Here is a 15,762-nt window from a genome sequence, read left to right on the forward strand (position 1 = left end):
CACTTTAAAAGTTACGAAGGCCATCAATATCTTGTTGTGCATTTATAGTGGAATACTTGGGATACTTGTAATATAATTTGCACGATGTTTCGACATCGTCTACATTGGAAACTTTAGAAAATAGTAATAATGAGAGCATAAAAGAAGTAGATCTCTACAACCAAGCAAAGTCATCCACTACAATAAAATGAGGGTGTAGCAGTGAAAATAGCAACGTTTTTACGGGGCCTATCCCCCAGGCGGGTCATCAGTGTCCACCGCCTCATTAGATGAGCTCGATATTTCAAACTCCCCCTCGAGCTCAACTCCATCTCATGTACACCAACTCATGTACACCAAGCAAAGCCCTGAATCTGCGCAGAGCTTCTCTATAATACCCAATGCTTTGGTGAAGATGTCAGCGACCTGATCCTGTGTGCTGACATAAACAAGGTCAACATTTCCTGCCAAAACCTTCTCTCTGACAAAATGGTAGTGGACCTCTATATGCTTCGTGCGAGCATGAAAAACTGGGTTCCTGGCCAACTATATACTGCTAGAAAATGACAACTTATCTATCCACCACTGATAGACCCAAATTTGCAAGTAGCTTTCTTAACCAAGCTACCTCACATGCAGCTATAACAGCACCTCTGTACTCGGCCTCTGTAGTACTGGATAGAGCAACCATAGGCTGCTTCTTGCTCTAGCAGCACCTCTGTACTCGGCCTCTGTAGTACTGCAGGGGAGAAGAGAGCTTGAGCTCTTACAAGCACACACACACTCACAAAACCCTAAAAGAGAACACACAAGGTGAGAGGCTGAAAATCTTCTTCTTCTTCACACAACAACACACCATATACAAAGATAAGAGTACACACAATATGAAAAGGTACTCAACCAAATACATACTAGGGTTCTCTATAGTGTGAACCCAACTAAATGAGCTGGCGCTATAACTATGCCAGTCTCTAGAATGGGTGTCACACAGCCTATCATCCCATTGGCCGCATATCACCCATGATCTCACCAACCATGCCAGTGGTGTAAGTGTGGGGGCCTATCCCCTAGGCTCAGTGTCCACCGCCTCATTAGATGAGCTCGACATCTCAACAAGAGGCACATGTAGGGTGCAATTTTGAAGCTCCCCATTCTAGCACCTTGTTAGATCCATTTGCGAAAGGAACCACATTGGTATATGTTGGCAGGGCTCGGCGCTAGGTTGCTTGTAGGAGGCTGGCGAGGATTGTCTTATTGAGTATTTTGAGGACTGCTACTACGTACTAGCTTCCCATGTTGCATATAGAGTGATAGTGATATCGAAGGACCACTACGTAATAGATTCCTATGCACACATAGTGATAGTGATGTCAAGGGACATGTACTCATTGCACGACTTCTTAGGTTTAGGTATGACAATACTCTGGCGCTAGTTAACCTCACTAACATAGATGAAAGGAATCTTAGAGATCCCTCCCCCTGAGGAAAAGAGTTATTGTCACTGAAGAGATAAAGGTCAATCATTCGCATGACATACAACTCAATGCACAAATGACCAATAACAAAGCAAGAAATAGCCAGACTAATAGGGAGAGTATTGAAAGGGCGAGGAAATAAGCTGCTTGCCTAGAATTGCATAATGCTAATGTTGAAGATTTAAGGTATTTGTCTCCCTCCTTCATTGTGAGGCTTCTAGTGTGAAACACTCCTCAATACTTCCCTTTCGATGTGGAGGAGATTGATGTCTTATCCAGAATGCACAAGGAGGTCAATGACAGTTATGCAGGCTATTTTAAGGTTTGCTATGTCCATGCCCTAAACTTGAACCTATTATACTTTCTCAAAGTAATACGATGTGAATTATCTGTGTAGCCTGGTTTTATCAAATCTCCCATGGGAAGCTCAGTGCAAGGTATATGTTTTGGATTCTCTTATATCCTCGCTTCTGGTTTCAAAGGAGGTTTCCTACATGGATGTATGCTCCAGGATGTATGTCCATGGTTTAGGCATGTAGTTTTGGACTAAGCCTAGATCTTTGTAATGGCCTACCATGAAAAGTAAGTGTCACGTGACCTAAATTGTACTTTTTGTACTTTGACATGGATACTAGATTTACCATCTTATATTTTTTATTGAATTTTGTAGTGTAGACTGGAGTTTGATTATTATAGATAGCGAGTCAAAGAGATATTATCTTACCAATTCAATTGCTACAAGATTTCATGGCAACATGAGGCAGTAAGTCTACACGATCATTTTTTATATTACTAAGAGAGGAGAGAGAGAGAGAGAGAGAGAGAGAGAGAGAGAGAGAGAGAGAGAGAGAGAGAGAGAATATTGACAATTGAAAAATGGTTGTGCAAATCTAGAAATTTAATAGCTAGTATCAAAGTCCTTACCTAGGAGAATATTTTAGAGACAACGGAGATCGTTAGATGTAGAGTACTCCAGTAATGAGATGGCTTTAGCTGTGGTTAGAGAGTGTGCTATAACACCATGTTGTTGCTACACTCAATGTTGGGATTGCCCTTAGAAAATGCAAGCATGCACTTCTTCTTTTAAAATGATATCTCAATTTCCTTGTACTACATTCACTGATAGCACACATGTAATTTTTCAAATCTGTAGAATCCACGATTAGAAAAATATATGGATTTGGATGTACGACTATGTAGGGCCACAACAATTGAAGCTCTCATCAACAATATTAGGCAACCAGAGCCTAATGTGCCATATGCGTTTGTGCCCCTTCCACAATGGCCAAGACGAATGCCACTGCTATGGCAATATTTGCAAATGCCAACCGAAAGGTAGTGGATCCACCTTGGAGATACTCCATCCCCTTGGTGGGAGTAAGCATAGCAAGAGAATGCTCGTGAATCTCCCCAATAGTAAGAGTAAGCCTACTCTCCCCCACATCAAGAGCAAGCTTCCCCTACCCAACAATAATATTCTGCATCAACCTAGTTAACTAGAATTCACATATTAAGAACACAGATGTGATACAATGTGTAAATTCAATATAATTGACAATGTAAGAAGGAGTTGATCTTTGTTATTAATTCACTGTATTGAATGTAAGGAAAATTGTAGATCAAGTGAGAGTCCTGAGCATGCCTTTTGTGGAACTCTCTGGTAGTGAACTTTCCCTTGATTGGCATAAACAGTGGGTTGAAGGTGCCTTGGAGATGCCCTGTATATATTTGCATCTTCTCTGATGGCAAGAAAGGGAAATCTCTAGGCTGGCTAGATACCAAATTTGTCAATCACAAATTGTCCATGAGTATCACAAAAGTATTTATCCATAATCACCCCCCCCACGACTCGACTAAATGCTTGCACCACCACGGCTTGTAGGCATGGGGGATCATGAATGCTCCAAGAGGACCCATTTGGAGCTTGAATTTCTCCTAATGAGTCTTGGAGATGGAGTTGATCTTGAGGGGGAGTGTTGAGATGTCAAAATCTTAACATGAGTTAACATGATGTACCTAGGTGATCATTCCCCCTTTACACCACTAACGTGTTTGGTAGCTGACACACAACGGATTTTGCTACTGTTTCTACAGCTAGACTACACCTATCTAGTCCATTCGAGCTATGGCATACTTATCTTGCTAGCTCACCTACTTGCCATGTTAACATTAAGAACCGCTTGTATATAGTACTCTAGTACTTATGTTGGTTTTCACTTATGTTTTATATACCACTTTTGAGAGCAATAAGATAAAGAAAATTTTTAGCCTTCTATCTTTGTGTGTGCCTTATCCATTGTTGTGTGTGTGTGTGCTTGCAAGAGCTCAAACTCTCTATCCTTATCCAATCTTTTCAAGGTTATCTCCTTCTTATCCATTGTTGTGTGTGTGTGTGTGTGCTTGTAAGAGCTCAGGCTCTGAAAGATCCCTTCCCCCTCTGTGCAATGAATTCTGGGGTGCTAGCAGTAGAAGTAGCACTTCTTGTGCAGGAGGGCAGAGCCTCTCACTATTAGGAACAATGAGGGGAATCAACCATTTGTGGCAACAATGAATCAAGACCACTTTCCTATTTAATATAATTGACTCCTATAGACCAAGCCAATAAATTTGGTATTACCAACACTATTAGAGGCATTACCATAGCAAGGGAGACCTCCTTTCCCAAGACCCCTTTACCCCTGTGTTAGAAAATACCCACTTATCAATTTTTCTCCATAGACCCCTAATAGCAGGGCATCCCTAGAAGGCATGTCTACCATCCTCTACTGCAGATCCAGATCTGGATAAAATCCTTGAAGTAAAGTTTCTATGTACCAATTTATATCCAAGGGGAAGGGCCCACATACAAACTCCCCACAAAAAGGTCTGAGACTTCAAAGGTATATCCATACCCATAGATAGGGGACGTCACCTGCATCATGCATGAAACTTGTGAAAATCCCCTATTTAAGTTTCTCTAAAAAATAAAATGTACCCCTTTCTAAGCATATGCATGCATAAATGAGCTCTCTTTACACCTATGCATATGCAATATACTTTACGCATATGTGAACCAATTACTTTATGCATAGAGTTTAGAGTAGAGAGCTCATGTACAAAGTGTTGAGAGATGTAATCTTTGGTGTATGTGGGAAAGCACCCTAGAGGTGCAAGATATTATGGCAAGATAAGAATGCCACATGTAATATTGTATGGTGTGTGAGTGTGTTTTGCAAAAGATTCCAAATTGATTTCGTGGTTGTGAATATTAATTAGCAAAATTATCAGAGTGAATCTTGTTTTCAAAAATTATGATGGAATAATTGTTGTTTAAGAAATAAATCTCAAAAAAAAGTCATAAATCTGATGACGAAGTTAAGTTGACAAAAATCTCGTTTTGTCAGAATCATGAGGCGCGCGGCCCGTGCTAGGCAACCAGATCCTCTTATCGATGATGAGGAGTTAGATCCGGATGTTCGTAAAGCCCTGCACTGATCCTAACCTGGTCCATTTAAGGGTGAAGGGGAACAGTTGGGAGAAACAGTGGAAAAATGGATTGAGGCAATGGAAGAGTACTTTGATGTAACCGGTTACAATGAGAGGAGCAAGATGGCTCTCGCCAGATTAAAAATTGTGGAAACGGCCAGGGCCGCATGGAGGAACCATTGCGAGACAAACCGTCTCGACCAAAATACCTAGACCTGGTCAGATCTTAAAGCTTACCTCAGAAAGAAGTTCTGTCCTCCGGGCTTCTTGGAAACCAAAATGAATGAGTTCCTGGAGTTGAAGTAGGATAGCCGGACAATTGAAGAATATCATTAGGCATTTGCCCTTCTCCTCAAATATTCTCCACTTTTGGATGAAGAGCAGCTGATGGCCAGATTCATTCAAGGAATGAACGAGCCATCAGACACTTTAGTGAAAAATGCCGAAACAGTCTCAATGGCGGAAGCTGTCAGAATGGCAAAGGACTTTGCCAAGGCATTTGTTGTCAAGGTCCCGCCAAAGCCTGCACCCCAAACCCTGGGAAGTGCTTCAAACTTTCCACCCCCAAAGAGGCAGCAAGGCCCCAATCAGAATCAAGATGCTGGTAGATTCAGAAGTGAAGGAAGACCCTTCCCTCAAAACACTTTCTCAGGAGCCCCACCTTTCTCAAGGACTCAGAGGGATGAGCTTAGAAGTGAGAACAGATGTTTTGGATGTCAGGGTTTTGGACATCAGCTTAAAGACTGCTCGACTCCTGCCATGTCAAGAGAGCAGGGAAGTAGAATGCAGAGACCAGCTCCTTCCTATCAGTCAAATCAGGGTCCGTCGTCTCGTCAAAATGAGGGCAATGGAAGGAGGAATCTAGTTTAACCATCTGCCTCTGTACAGAGTAATCTCAGAACTCCCTCCCAGAACTAGGGTAACCAAAGAGAAAGAGTTCTGCCCCAGTAGTCTGTAGCTGCCAGAGCAGTTACAATAGCAGAAGTAGTGGAAGAGGAAAGAGGCCAGATTTATGCCGCAATTGAAAACCAAGGGCAAAATCGTCAATTCTCTGTCATCCATACTCCAGCTGAGTATAAGGGTAAGTCATTCAAACTTTTGATTGATTCAGGCAGTACTCATTCATTTATTTCCCCTGGATGCTTGCGTAAGCTAGTCTTAGATCAAAGTTGATGGAGAGTCTAGTGGCTCAGAGATGAACCTTGATGAGGAGCTTGGGATCCCAGCTATGAGAACACCTGGTGTAAAGAAGGCTATGGAAGCCATGAATGCAAAGCTGCAAAGATCTGGGAGAGTGAAGAACCCTGTGCAGAGGTTTACCTATGATGGTTATGTGGCACATCACTATGCATACATGGCAAAAGTTGTAAAGGTTCTACAGCCCACATGCATTGATGAGGCTGTTGGAAATGTGTGTTGGGAGAAAGCTATGGATGAAGAGATGGATGCACTATATGGAAATGAGACATGGGATTTAGTGCAATTTCCTGAAGGCAAGAAAGCCATTGGATGCAAGTGGGTGTACAAAGTAAAACATAATAGTGATGGAAGCATAAGCAAGTACAAGGCTAGATTGGTAGCCAAAGGATATGCACAAACATATGGCATTGATTATGGAAAGAGGCTATGATGCCCATTGAAGTTAAGATTCCGAGTTTACAGTTTCTTTTGGCATATCAAGATAGCAGCTTCGATGTGTATAAAGAGAGATTGCTGGATCTTCAAGAGTTAAAGTTAGCTAGAGACGAAGCCTTGGACCACTATATCTAGCTAAGCAATAAAAAAGCTGAACATTTCAATGAGATAGTCAAGGACAAAGGCATCAAAGAAGGAGACCTGGTGCTCAGATATATTAACAAGCTGGACAACACCTTCTTGACTATGGGAGGGTCCTTTCAAGGTTGTACATATATATGAAAATGGTACTTATCAACTAGCTGACTTGCATGGCGCCAAAACTGCATACCAAGAGAGTCAATGGTTATTACAGGTTAAAGCTATATTGGTGCAAAATTATGACAATTCAGAAGGATGCAGAGATTATGGATATAAATTAGCCTGCTCATGTGCACGTGTCAACAAGTGATGCAGCAGATGTTTGTTGGGATTTGGATGTATTGTTTCTTTGAGGACTGTCTTAGTAAGCCAGCGGCGGCGATTGAGCATGAATGCTCTAACCACTATGGGGGTTGTGCAAAATATGATAGGGTTTTTTGTGCCCAAATTAAATGTCTACCCTAACCCAAGAAAACAAAATAAATCATAGATGTATGGTTATAAACCTTAGGAAAGGTAGTTGTTGCATGGCCACTTTCCAAAAAATTAAAATTAGCCCTTGTGCCACCCTAGCCAATAGAAGAAAGTACACATGTATGCACTAGAGAGGGTAGACTACGAAACAAGGGCAATTGTTGTGGGAAGATATGGAGATAAGCTTGGAATTGGAGAAGTGTGGAAAAAGAAGTTGGTAGACAGTGAAGATTGGATTGTGTGAGCTAGACGTCAAGAAGAGAGTAGAGACGAGAAATTGAGAAGAAGGTCAAAAGGGTGAAAAAAAGCAATAGAGTCGTGAGGAGCAAAAGAGGTACGTTTTTCTGGGAGAGAATTTTTGGAGAAGTTTGATGCAACTGTTATGTGTGAGCACAAGATGCAGTAGGTTTTGTTTGAATTGACTTGAGTTTCGTCCAAAGCAAAAGTTGCAAAGGTGAGGGGGTCTCGTAGGAGGTAGGTTCCCTAAGACCTCTGTGGTTGCAATTTTGTTAGAACTTGGACCGCTCAAAGCCTTCATTAAACAATCCTCTCTATGTTGGTGGATGTTTGCAGTGTGCTGCCTATAGCTATGGTGGTTTTTTTCTGGTTTTTTGTGAAGTCGAGAATACAAGGTTTTGCTAGGATAATAATACAAAGGTTCCTTGGTTTCGTTATGTTCTTTTTCTTCTTCTTTATTCCCAAATCTCAAGGGTGTTGAGATTTGCTCTATTGTATATACACAAGGAAGCATGTTTATAATGGATTTATGAAATCTTATGTTTTGGTTTTAGTTATATTGTTTTGATGGAGTTTGTTGAGAAGAAGCAACTGTGAATGAAGAGATGACTTGTGTTGAATCATATCTATGCTAGTTAGTTTGTGTTTAAGTCGGCAAGTTCTAAAAGAGGCAGCTTGATTAGCTGTGTGTCACCATAGGTTAGGTGAGGTTGTTTGAGTATTGGTCTGGTCTTGTTTAACATTTATGAGGTCTAGGCTAATCAGAAGTAATCACAAGTTAGTCTGACATCTTGAGCATTGGCTTGGTCTAGGTGCCATCTAAATACTATGACAGGTCAGAAGGGAGTTAGCCTGGATATGCTAAAGCCCAATAGAGGTTAATTTTGGGTATTCAGAAGTGGTTTTAGTCTCTATGTACTGAAGGGAAAAAATTTGAGTTAGGTACTGTTAGCTGTCTCTCTCAGCACAGTTGGACAAAATTGAAGGAAAAGATATTTCTAAGTTGGTAGACCATCAACAATCAGCAGTGGGGGTGTAGAGAGATGAGTCTTGGTGGGGTTTGAATTTCTTGAGGGCTTAAAAGGGTCAATAAACACAGAGAAAAGAAATTCTACTCTAGTTAGGTATGTTGGGTTAGATTGGTCAGAAGTCAGAATATAGTCTATCGGAGTCAGTATAGTGAGTCTTTGGTGTGGTAACTCTTTGAGATTTGAGTAGCTTGAGATTCAAGGACGGTCAAAGGACCCATGAGTGAAGAGTTTTGCTTCTTCAGTTTAGATAGTTGGGTCTGTCAAAACTATTTCTGATAGCTGGCTCTATCTCAGCCAATTCAAGCTATGAGGGTAGCCAGATTGGAGACAACTGTATCAGTTGTAGGTAGTAGAGATATTCTAGGGTGATTTCTTGATTATATAAGTATAGCCTAAGAGTTGGGAGATGCCAAAGGACGCCTGAGGAGAAGATTCTATTTTAGTTGAGGTCTTCTGAATTGGTCGGTTCTTCGTCCAGGCTTCTGAGGGAGATCCCAGTGGTAGGTGAAGGTCAGAGTAAGGTCGGAAGAGGGTTGGCAAGGGGTCTAGGAAGGACTTGGGGTTGAATTCTCCAGGGGGTCACTCATAAATATGTAAGCATAGCATGTGGGTTCAACAGAAGGGGTTTTTTAATCCCTTTTTTACACTTTTTTTACATACAGAAGGGTACCATTTAAAGGGGGTATTTACAGATTGAATAGAAAAAGGTTGTGTTTTATTTATGAAAAATTTATAGGTAAGGGGTTTTTAAATTAGGCCTTGAACGCACGTGATATAAAGAGTTTACATATAGTGAACCCCCCGAGGTTGTATGTAAGGTTAGTTGACATTAGAGGACAATAGAGGATCCTGGAATACTCATTTTGGACTAGGGTTAGCATCAAAATTCAGAAGCATGTATTCTGTCAACATATGTGGGGGGCAGAGCTAAGAGTATTTATGGCCAGCTACTAGTGGTGGCTAGGGTCAAGAGAGGCTTTTAGGTGGATTGTCATAGCTTTTGGAGATCAGATCTGACCTGGGAGGATGTCAAAGAGAGACAGCTACATATTTTGAGGAGCTTGGAGTGAGCTTAAGTGTCCACATGTGTCAGCTGAAGATGAGGGGACATCAACTGAGTGTATTGGTGCCTTTATTTAATGTTTGTGCTGGGTTTTGGTGCAGTTGGTAATAGTTCCTCCTCACGAGATGATGTGCTCTGAATGGGTTATAGAGGCAGGTTCTCCCAAACACATCAACGTCATCAGCACAAAGGAGTAGGTAGCTATAACATGTTCACGAAGGCCTTGGGAGAAAAGATGCTCGATAGATTGTACACTATGCTTGGAGTCTTGGATATGGAGGTTGAGCTTGTGGGGGAGTGTTGAGATGTTAAAATCTCAACACGAGTTGACACTCATGACATGCCTGGGTGACCATCCCCCCTTTACACCACTAGCATGTGACACACGATGAATCTTCTCCAGTTAACTTGGTTGGACTACACCTATCTAGACCAACTGAGTTATAACATACTTATCTTGGACTACACCTATCTCGTCCAACCGAGTTATGGCATACTTATCTTGGACTACACCTATCTAGTCCAACCGAGTTATGGCATACTTATCTTGCATGCTCACCTACTTGGCATGTTCACATTATAGACCCTTGTACATAGTACTCTAGTACTTATGTTGGTTTTTATTTATCTTTTGTAGACCTCTTTTGAGAACAAGAAGAAGAAGAAGATCTCAGCCCCATTCCATGTTTGTGTGTCTTATCCATTGTTGTGTGACAGTATGTGTACTTGCAAGAGCTCAAGCTCTCTCTCCTCCCCTAATCTTTTCAAGGGTATCTCCTTCTTATCTTGGGGGGAGGGGTGGTTTCACTCATAAATATGTAAGCGTAGCATGTGGGTTCAACAAAATGTGTTTTTTTAATCCCTTTTTTACACATTTTTTACATACAGAAAGGGTACCATTTGGAGGGGGTATTCATAGGTTGAATAGAAAAAGGGTATGTTTTATTCATGAAAAATTCATAGATAAGAGATTTTTAAAATAGGCCTTGAATGCACGTGATACAAAGGGTTTACTTATTATAGTGAACCCCCCAAGACAAAAAGAGCTTCTTATCAAGGCTAAGGTAAGTTCCTGACTTGAACACCCCTCAACCCTAATCCCTATGGGCCTAAAATCATTAAGACCTTAATGTTTGAAGGCCTTGGTGAGCTAAACCCTTAATGCATTATAACTTTGAGGCCTTATAACTTTGAGGCCTTAGAGCATTTAGGCCTTGGTGAGCTAAACCCTTAATGCATTAAGGTATTAGAGCATTTAGGCCTTGATACATTAAGAGCTTAGCACCAAAGCCATAATGCATTAAGGTCTTAGAGAATTTAGGCCTTAATGATTAAGGCCTTAGTAGCAAAGCCATAATGCATTCAACCCTAAGTGTTTTAGGCCTAAATGCGCAAAGGCCTAAATGGTCTTAGGCCTTAATGCTTTAAGCCCTAAATGCATTAATACCTTAGACCATTTAGGCCTAAATGCATTAAGGCCTTACTGCACTGAAGCCTTAATGTTGTAAGTTCTTAATGCATTTAGGCCTCAATGCATTAAGGCCTTATTGCACTAAAGCCTTAATGTCATAAGTCCTTAATGAATTAAGGCCTTAGTGTCATAAAGCCTTAATGTTATAAGTCCTTATAGTATTTATGCCTTAGTGAACTAATGTTATAAGTCCTTGGAGTATTTATGCCTTAGTGAACTAATGTTATAAGTCCTTATAGTATTTAGGCGTTATTGAATTAATACCTACTGAACTAAGGCCTTACCACCAAGGACTTAATGCCTTAAGGTCTAAATGCTTTAAGGCCTAAATATAATAGTATGGACTTACAAAGGGACTTACAACATTATGGCCCTCATACTTCATGCTTAAATCCATTACGGATTTAGAGCACTAAAGCCATAATGCATTAAGGCCTTAGAGCAATTAGGCTTAGAGCATTAAGGCCTTAGCATATCAAGGCCTTAATGCATGAAGGTATCTCTCTCTCTCTCTCTCTCTCTCTCTCTCTCTCTCTCTCTCTCTCTCTCTCTCTCTCTCTCTTACACACACACACACACACACACACACACACACACAAATTTCTGACACTCAAAATGAAATATATAGATAGTAAACCAAAGATATACAATAGCATGATCAAAAGGAAAATGGATGGAGCAGTGTTAACCTAGCTACTCTAGGTTTTGTCACTATCAGTAGTATTAGCTCAAGTGTGAGAAGATGACTCAAACTTTTCTATATATCTCAATGACATTGTTGAGGTATGTCTAGTACCCAAACTAGCTTGTGTGGGACAGTCTACCTAGGTGCTCGGCTCTACCCCTTTGGATAATTGTTACATGCACACACTGTCTCAATAGCCCTTGGGTAATTATTGTGTGCACACTATCTCAAGAGCTCTCCTTGCATCGCCATGTCGAACCCTATGAAATTGTCCCTACCTCATGGTCCATAGATGAAAGATTACACCAAATCGCACCTCCCACCCTATGTATGTCAAGATTTCAAGAGTCTATCCTATGCCTATGGTATTATGCTCACACCTTCACACTTTACTCCAAGACCTTGGCACTAACATCATCCTCAAAGTCTGAAGTCCTCTGCTGTAATATCGCAAACTCCTTGAAGTTTACAACAAGGATATTAATGTGGCCCTCCAACCTCATGAGAGTGAAAGATCGATGTCATCCATGCCAAAAGAAAGGTTATCTATGCCCAAAACTCGATATGCAATAACAATAAACCTTAGTGTTATAAAGCGGGCACAAGTGGGTACATTAGTAACATTGGGCTAGTAATGCAAGAAATGTGGAAGAGTTGCCAACATCCAAGTGCATAAAATCCTATCACTTAGGCAGATAGATAAATAAAATGGATGTTTTCATTCACATATGCTAGAGCATGCAATGGGAATGGTGGTGTGGATGATCTCTGCTTATGGACTATGTATGGCCTATTTCCCATGCCCCCTCGATGTGTGACATGCTTGTACTACTCGATGTCCCATGATTTTTGCTCATGGTGGGTAGAGGGCTATGTATGGCCTAGTCCTCATGCCTTGGCCATGTGACATGGTGGTGTGGACATCCCATGATCTATGCTCATGGGTAGAGGGTTATGTATGGCCTATTCCTCATGCCCCCTCGATGAGTGACATGTTTGTACTACTGGTAGCAATGCTCTACCTCTCAAGATCTGCAAGGCATTCATCTCATCGTCTCCTTGTACTACTGGTAGAAATGCTCTACCTCTTGTGATATAGAATCATGTGCCTTTTGTCAAACATTCCCTTGTACAATTGATCTCTCATCTCTACCATTCCTTGAGTAAGTCTCTCAAACCTCTTGTAATATAGAATTGTGTGCCTTTTGTCAAACTTTCCCTTGTACAATTGATCTCTCATCTCTACCATTCCTTGAGTAAGTCTCTCAATGTATGTCCAACATTGCATTTTTGTGTTACATGGGATAAGCTTTGTAACTCGAGGTGGTGTGGGCTCCACAACTGGCTTAACATGTAGGGCTGATGATGATGCCTAAATGAAAAGTTTAACATAACCAAGAATCATAACTTTTCATGCTTTTGTAAGCAAAATATAATCTCAAATTTCATGTAGACATTTAAAAGACACAATGGAAATATAGTTATGTAAAATGATAGTGAGAACATACTAAATGCTCAAGTTACTAGTTCATCTCTCATCAACTCTAATCTAGCTACCCATAGCTACAATAGGAGTCATGGGAATGAAAGAAGGGGTCTCTCCTCTAGGCTTGGGGTAACAAGAGTAAGAATGGTAGGTTGTTCATGCGTAGCTCTAGGCCTAGTCCCTACTAGCATAGCTCTGCCAGGCTACTGCCTAGTGTAATCTCCCTACAAGCACCACTATCAAGATAGTATAAGGCTTCCTCCAATGATGATAGGTGACTACATAGACATTAGATATGTGAAGCTATCAATGGGTGTGAGAACACCTAGAGATAGTGAGAGATCTAGCAGTTATTACAAGATGCCTTGGCTATTTACAAACATGTCCAAGATGGCATCCTCTATCCTAGGGATCGTTTCCTACATCATGATAAATGCATGGAGATGGGCATAGTAAGTATGCTCAAGGCTACGTAGTGATGCTAGCATAGCCTCTCGATCTGTCGCTATGTGGAGTATACCATCACACTATCACGACCATCAAGAGCTCTCAGTCAATGAACTAAATGAGCTTGGCAATGGAAGAGCGTGACTCCATGCTTCAAGAAGAGGGTGGAAAAGTGCAGAAAGACCTAAGGAGGGAAGGGTAAGAAGGGCCGCGCCACTGCGGGGGGGGGGGGGGGGGGGGGGGCGCGAGGGGGGTGGGGTTTGGATGAGAAAAGATCAAAAGGAAGGCAAAAGGAATAGGGGCAAGAGCGAAGGTGGGGGCAAGGCATGGGGGTGTGGGTAAGTGCCAAGGTGGGGGCAAGGCATGGGGGTGTGGGTAAGCGCCAAGGCAAAGGAGTGGGAGAGGGGGGTGAGGGGGGCTGTGGGGGCTAGGTGCAAAGAGCTAGAACCAAATTGCAGGTTGGGCACAAGTTGTGAGACAGAGAAAAATGGGAAACAAGTAGATGTCTGAACGAATGGAAATATAGTGATAACAATGACAAAAAAGGGTTTATTAATATTTTTAATTTTTAATAAAAATAAAGCCCAATTAGCGATACCTCCACCAGATGGTGGTGGTCGAAAGTTAGCCTTGAGACCCTCACTACTCTCCCACTCTACTGACAAAGGGGGGAGCTTGCAATCTATCCATGGGCCCCTTCACAAAAGCCAAACTATACTTCACTTGGTCTACTAATCTCCTTCCCTTCCTTCTAGAAACTAAAGACAGAAGAAAGGTATTTCCTTTTCTCACAAAGATGGCTATAAAAATCCCTAGGCAAATCCTTAAATGTTTGTTATCGTAACTTTTAAAGTGGAGCTAAACAAGATCTTGTCATTACATTTGAAGTATTAAACAAAAAAATGCTTTCAATGCACTAAAATCATTAGCAAAATAACCAACAGAATTTCGTATATGAGTGTGAGTGTGAGTGAGAGAGAGAGAGAGAGAAAGAGAGAGGGAGACCAACAGAATTTCGTATATGAGTGTGAGTGTGAGTGAGAGAGAGAGAGAGAGAGAGAGAGAGAGAAAGAGAGAGGGGGAGAGAGGATGGTGGCCTTTGTAAATTTTAAAGCTCAACTAAAGGAGATCTTGTCATTAGATTTGTAGTATTATTTTTTTTCCAAAGCAAAGGCATTAAGAAGTTAGGAAGGAGTTACAAAGTGTAGCGATCTTGTCATTACATTTGTAGTGTTAAACAAAAAAAAAATGATTTCAATGCATTGAAGTCATTACCGGAATAACCATTAAAATTTGGTCGGGGTGTGTGTGTGTGTGAGTGAGAGAGAGAGAGTTAGAGAGAGAGAGAGAGAGAGAGAGAGAGAGAGAGGATGGTGGGTGGATGGATGAACTAATGGGTTGATTCTAATGATCAGTCATAGATGCGCTGATTTGTTTAATTGGAGGAGAGCTAGTGATGCTGATGAGCATGCTTGTGGGCCTCTTTCGCCTCCTTCTTGGCCTGCTTCCTCTCGTGCTTCTCGTGCGCAGCGAGCGCACCAGCTCCGACGGCAATGGCAGCAGCCACGTGCTCACGGACCTTGTGCGTGTGGTGCTGCTCAGGATGCTTCTTAGCCTCGTGCCTCTCGTGCTGCATTTGACGCCCAGAACGTCCATCAGATATTCGGATCAACACGTTAAAATCCACCACAGTACGCGAATGTAAGAGTGGGACTCACCAGAGCAAATGCGCCCGCGGCCACAGCGCACGTGTCCGCTACGTGCTGGCGATGCTTGTGCTTCTTCGCCGCTGCCTCAGCTGATCGTCCGGCCTGCTTCTCCACGCTAGTCCGCGCAGAGCTGCTTTTGGCGTGGTGGTGAGAGGCGCTAGTAGCCATATCTTCGGGATAATTGATTGGGGTGAAGGCTTGATTTAGGCTGAAGGTAGTAATAATTAGGCGTAGGTTTACGAGAGCGGATCAAAGGATGCTGGTGAGCACCCCTGCCGAGAGACCACAGATGCTATATAGCTGGATACGCAGGCAGCACGGCAGCCGCGTGTTAGCCCAGCACCGACCTGGCTGCGCTTTCGTGCGCCGACACGGCCTTAAACACGCACACGCAAGCCCTGGAGGGTAGCTTCTCATGAAGTTCCACCAGTCGCTTTCTTGCCACGCTGGACACACCAGTCAGC

General features: G+C 42.0%; 1 protein-coding gene across 1 annotated transcript; it reads right to left on the reverse strand.

Moving 5' to 3' along the window:
• Positions 1-14,864: 14,864 nt before the first annotated feature.
• Positions 14,865-15,560, reverse strand: LOC147624163 (abscisic stress-ripening protein 3-like). Its single transcript, XM_086819092.1, has 2 exons — positions 15,308-15,560; positions 14,865-15,219 (listed from the first exon to the last, which is right to left on the reverse strand). Exons 1-2 carry the CDS (start codon positions 15,464-15,466, stop codon positions 15,040-15,042), a joined length of 339 nt encoding a protein of 112 aa, XP_086675218.1. The 5' UTR covers positions 15,467-15,560; the 3' UTR covers positions 14,865-15,039.
• Between the last annotated feature and the right edge of the window lie 202 nt (positions 15,561-15,762).

The sequence above is a fragment of the Cibotium barometz genome, chromosome 25 (genome assembly GCF_041138505.1).
Source record: "Cibotium barometz isolate CiBa-2024 chromosome 25, ASM4113850v1, whole genome shotgun sequence".
Lineage (NCBI taxonomy): Eukaryota > Viridiplantae > Streptophyta > Polypodiopsida > Cyatheales > Cibotiaceae > Cibotium > Cibotium barometz.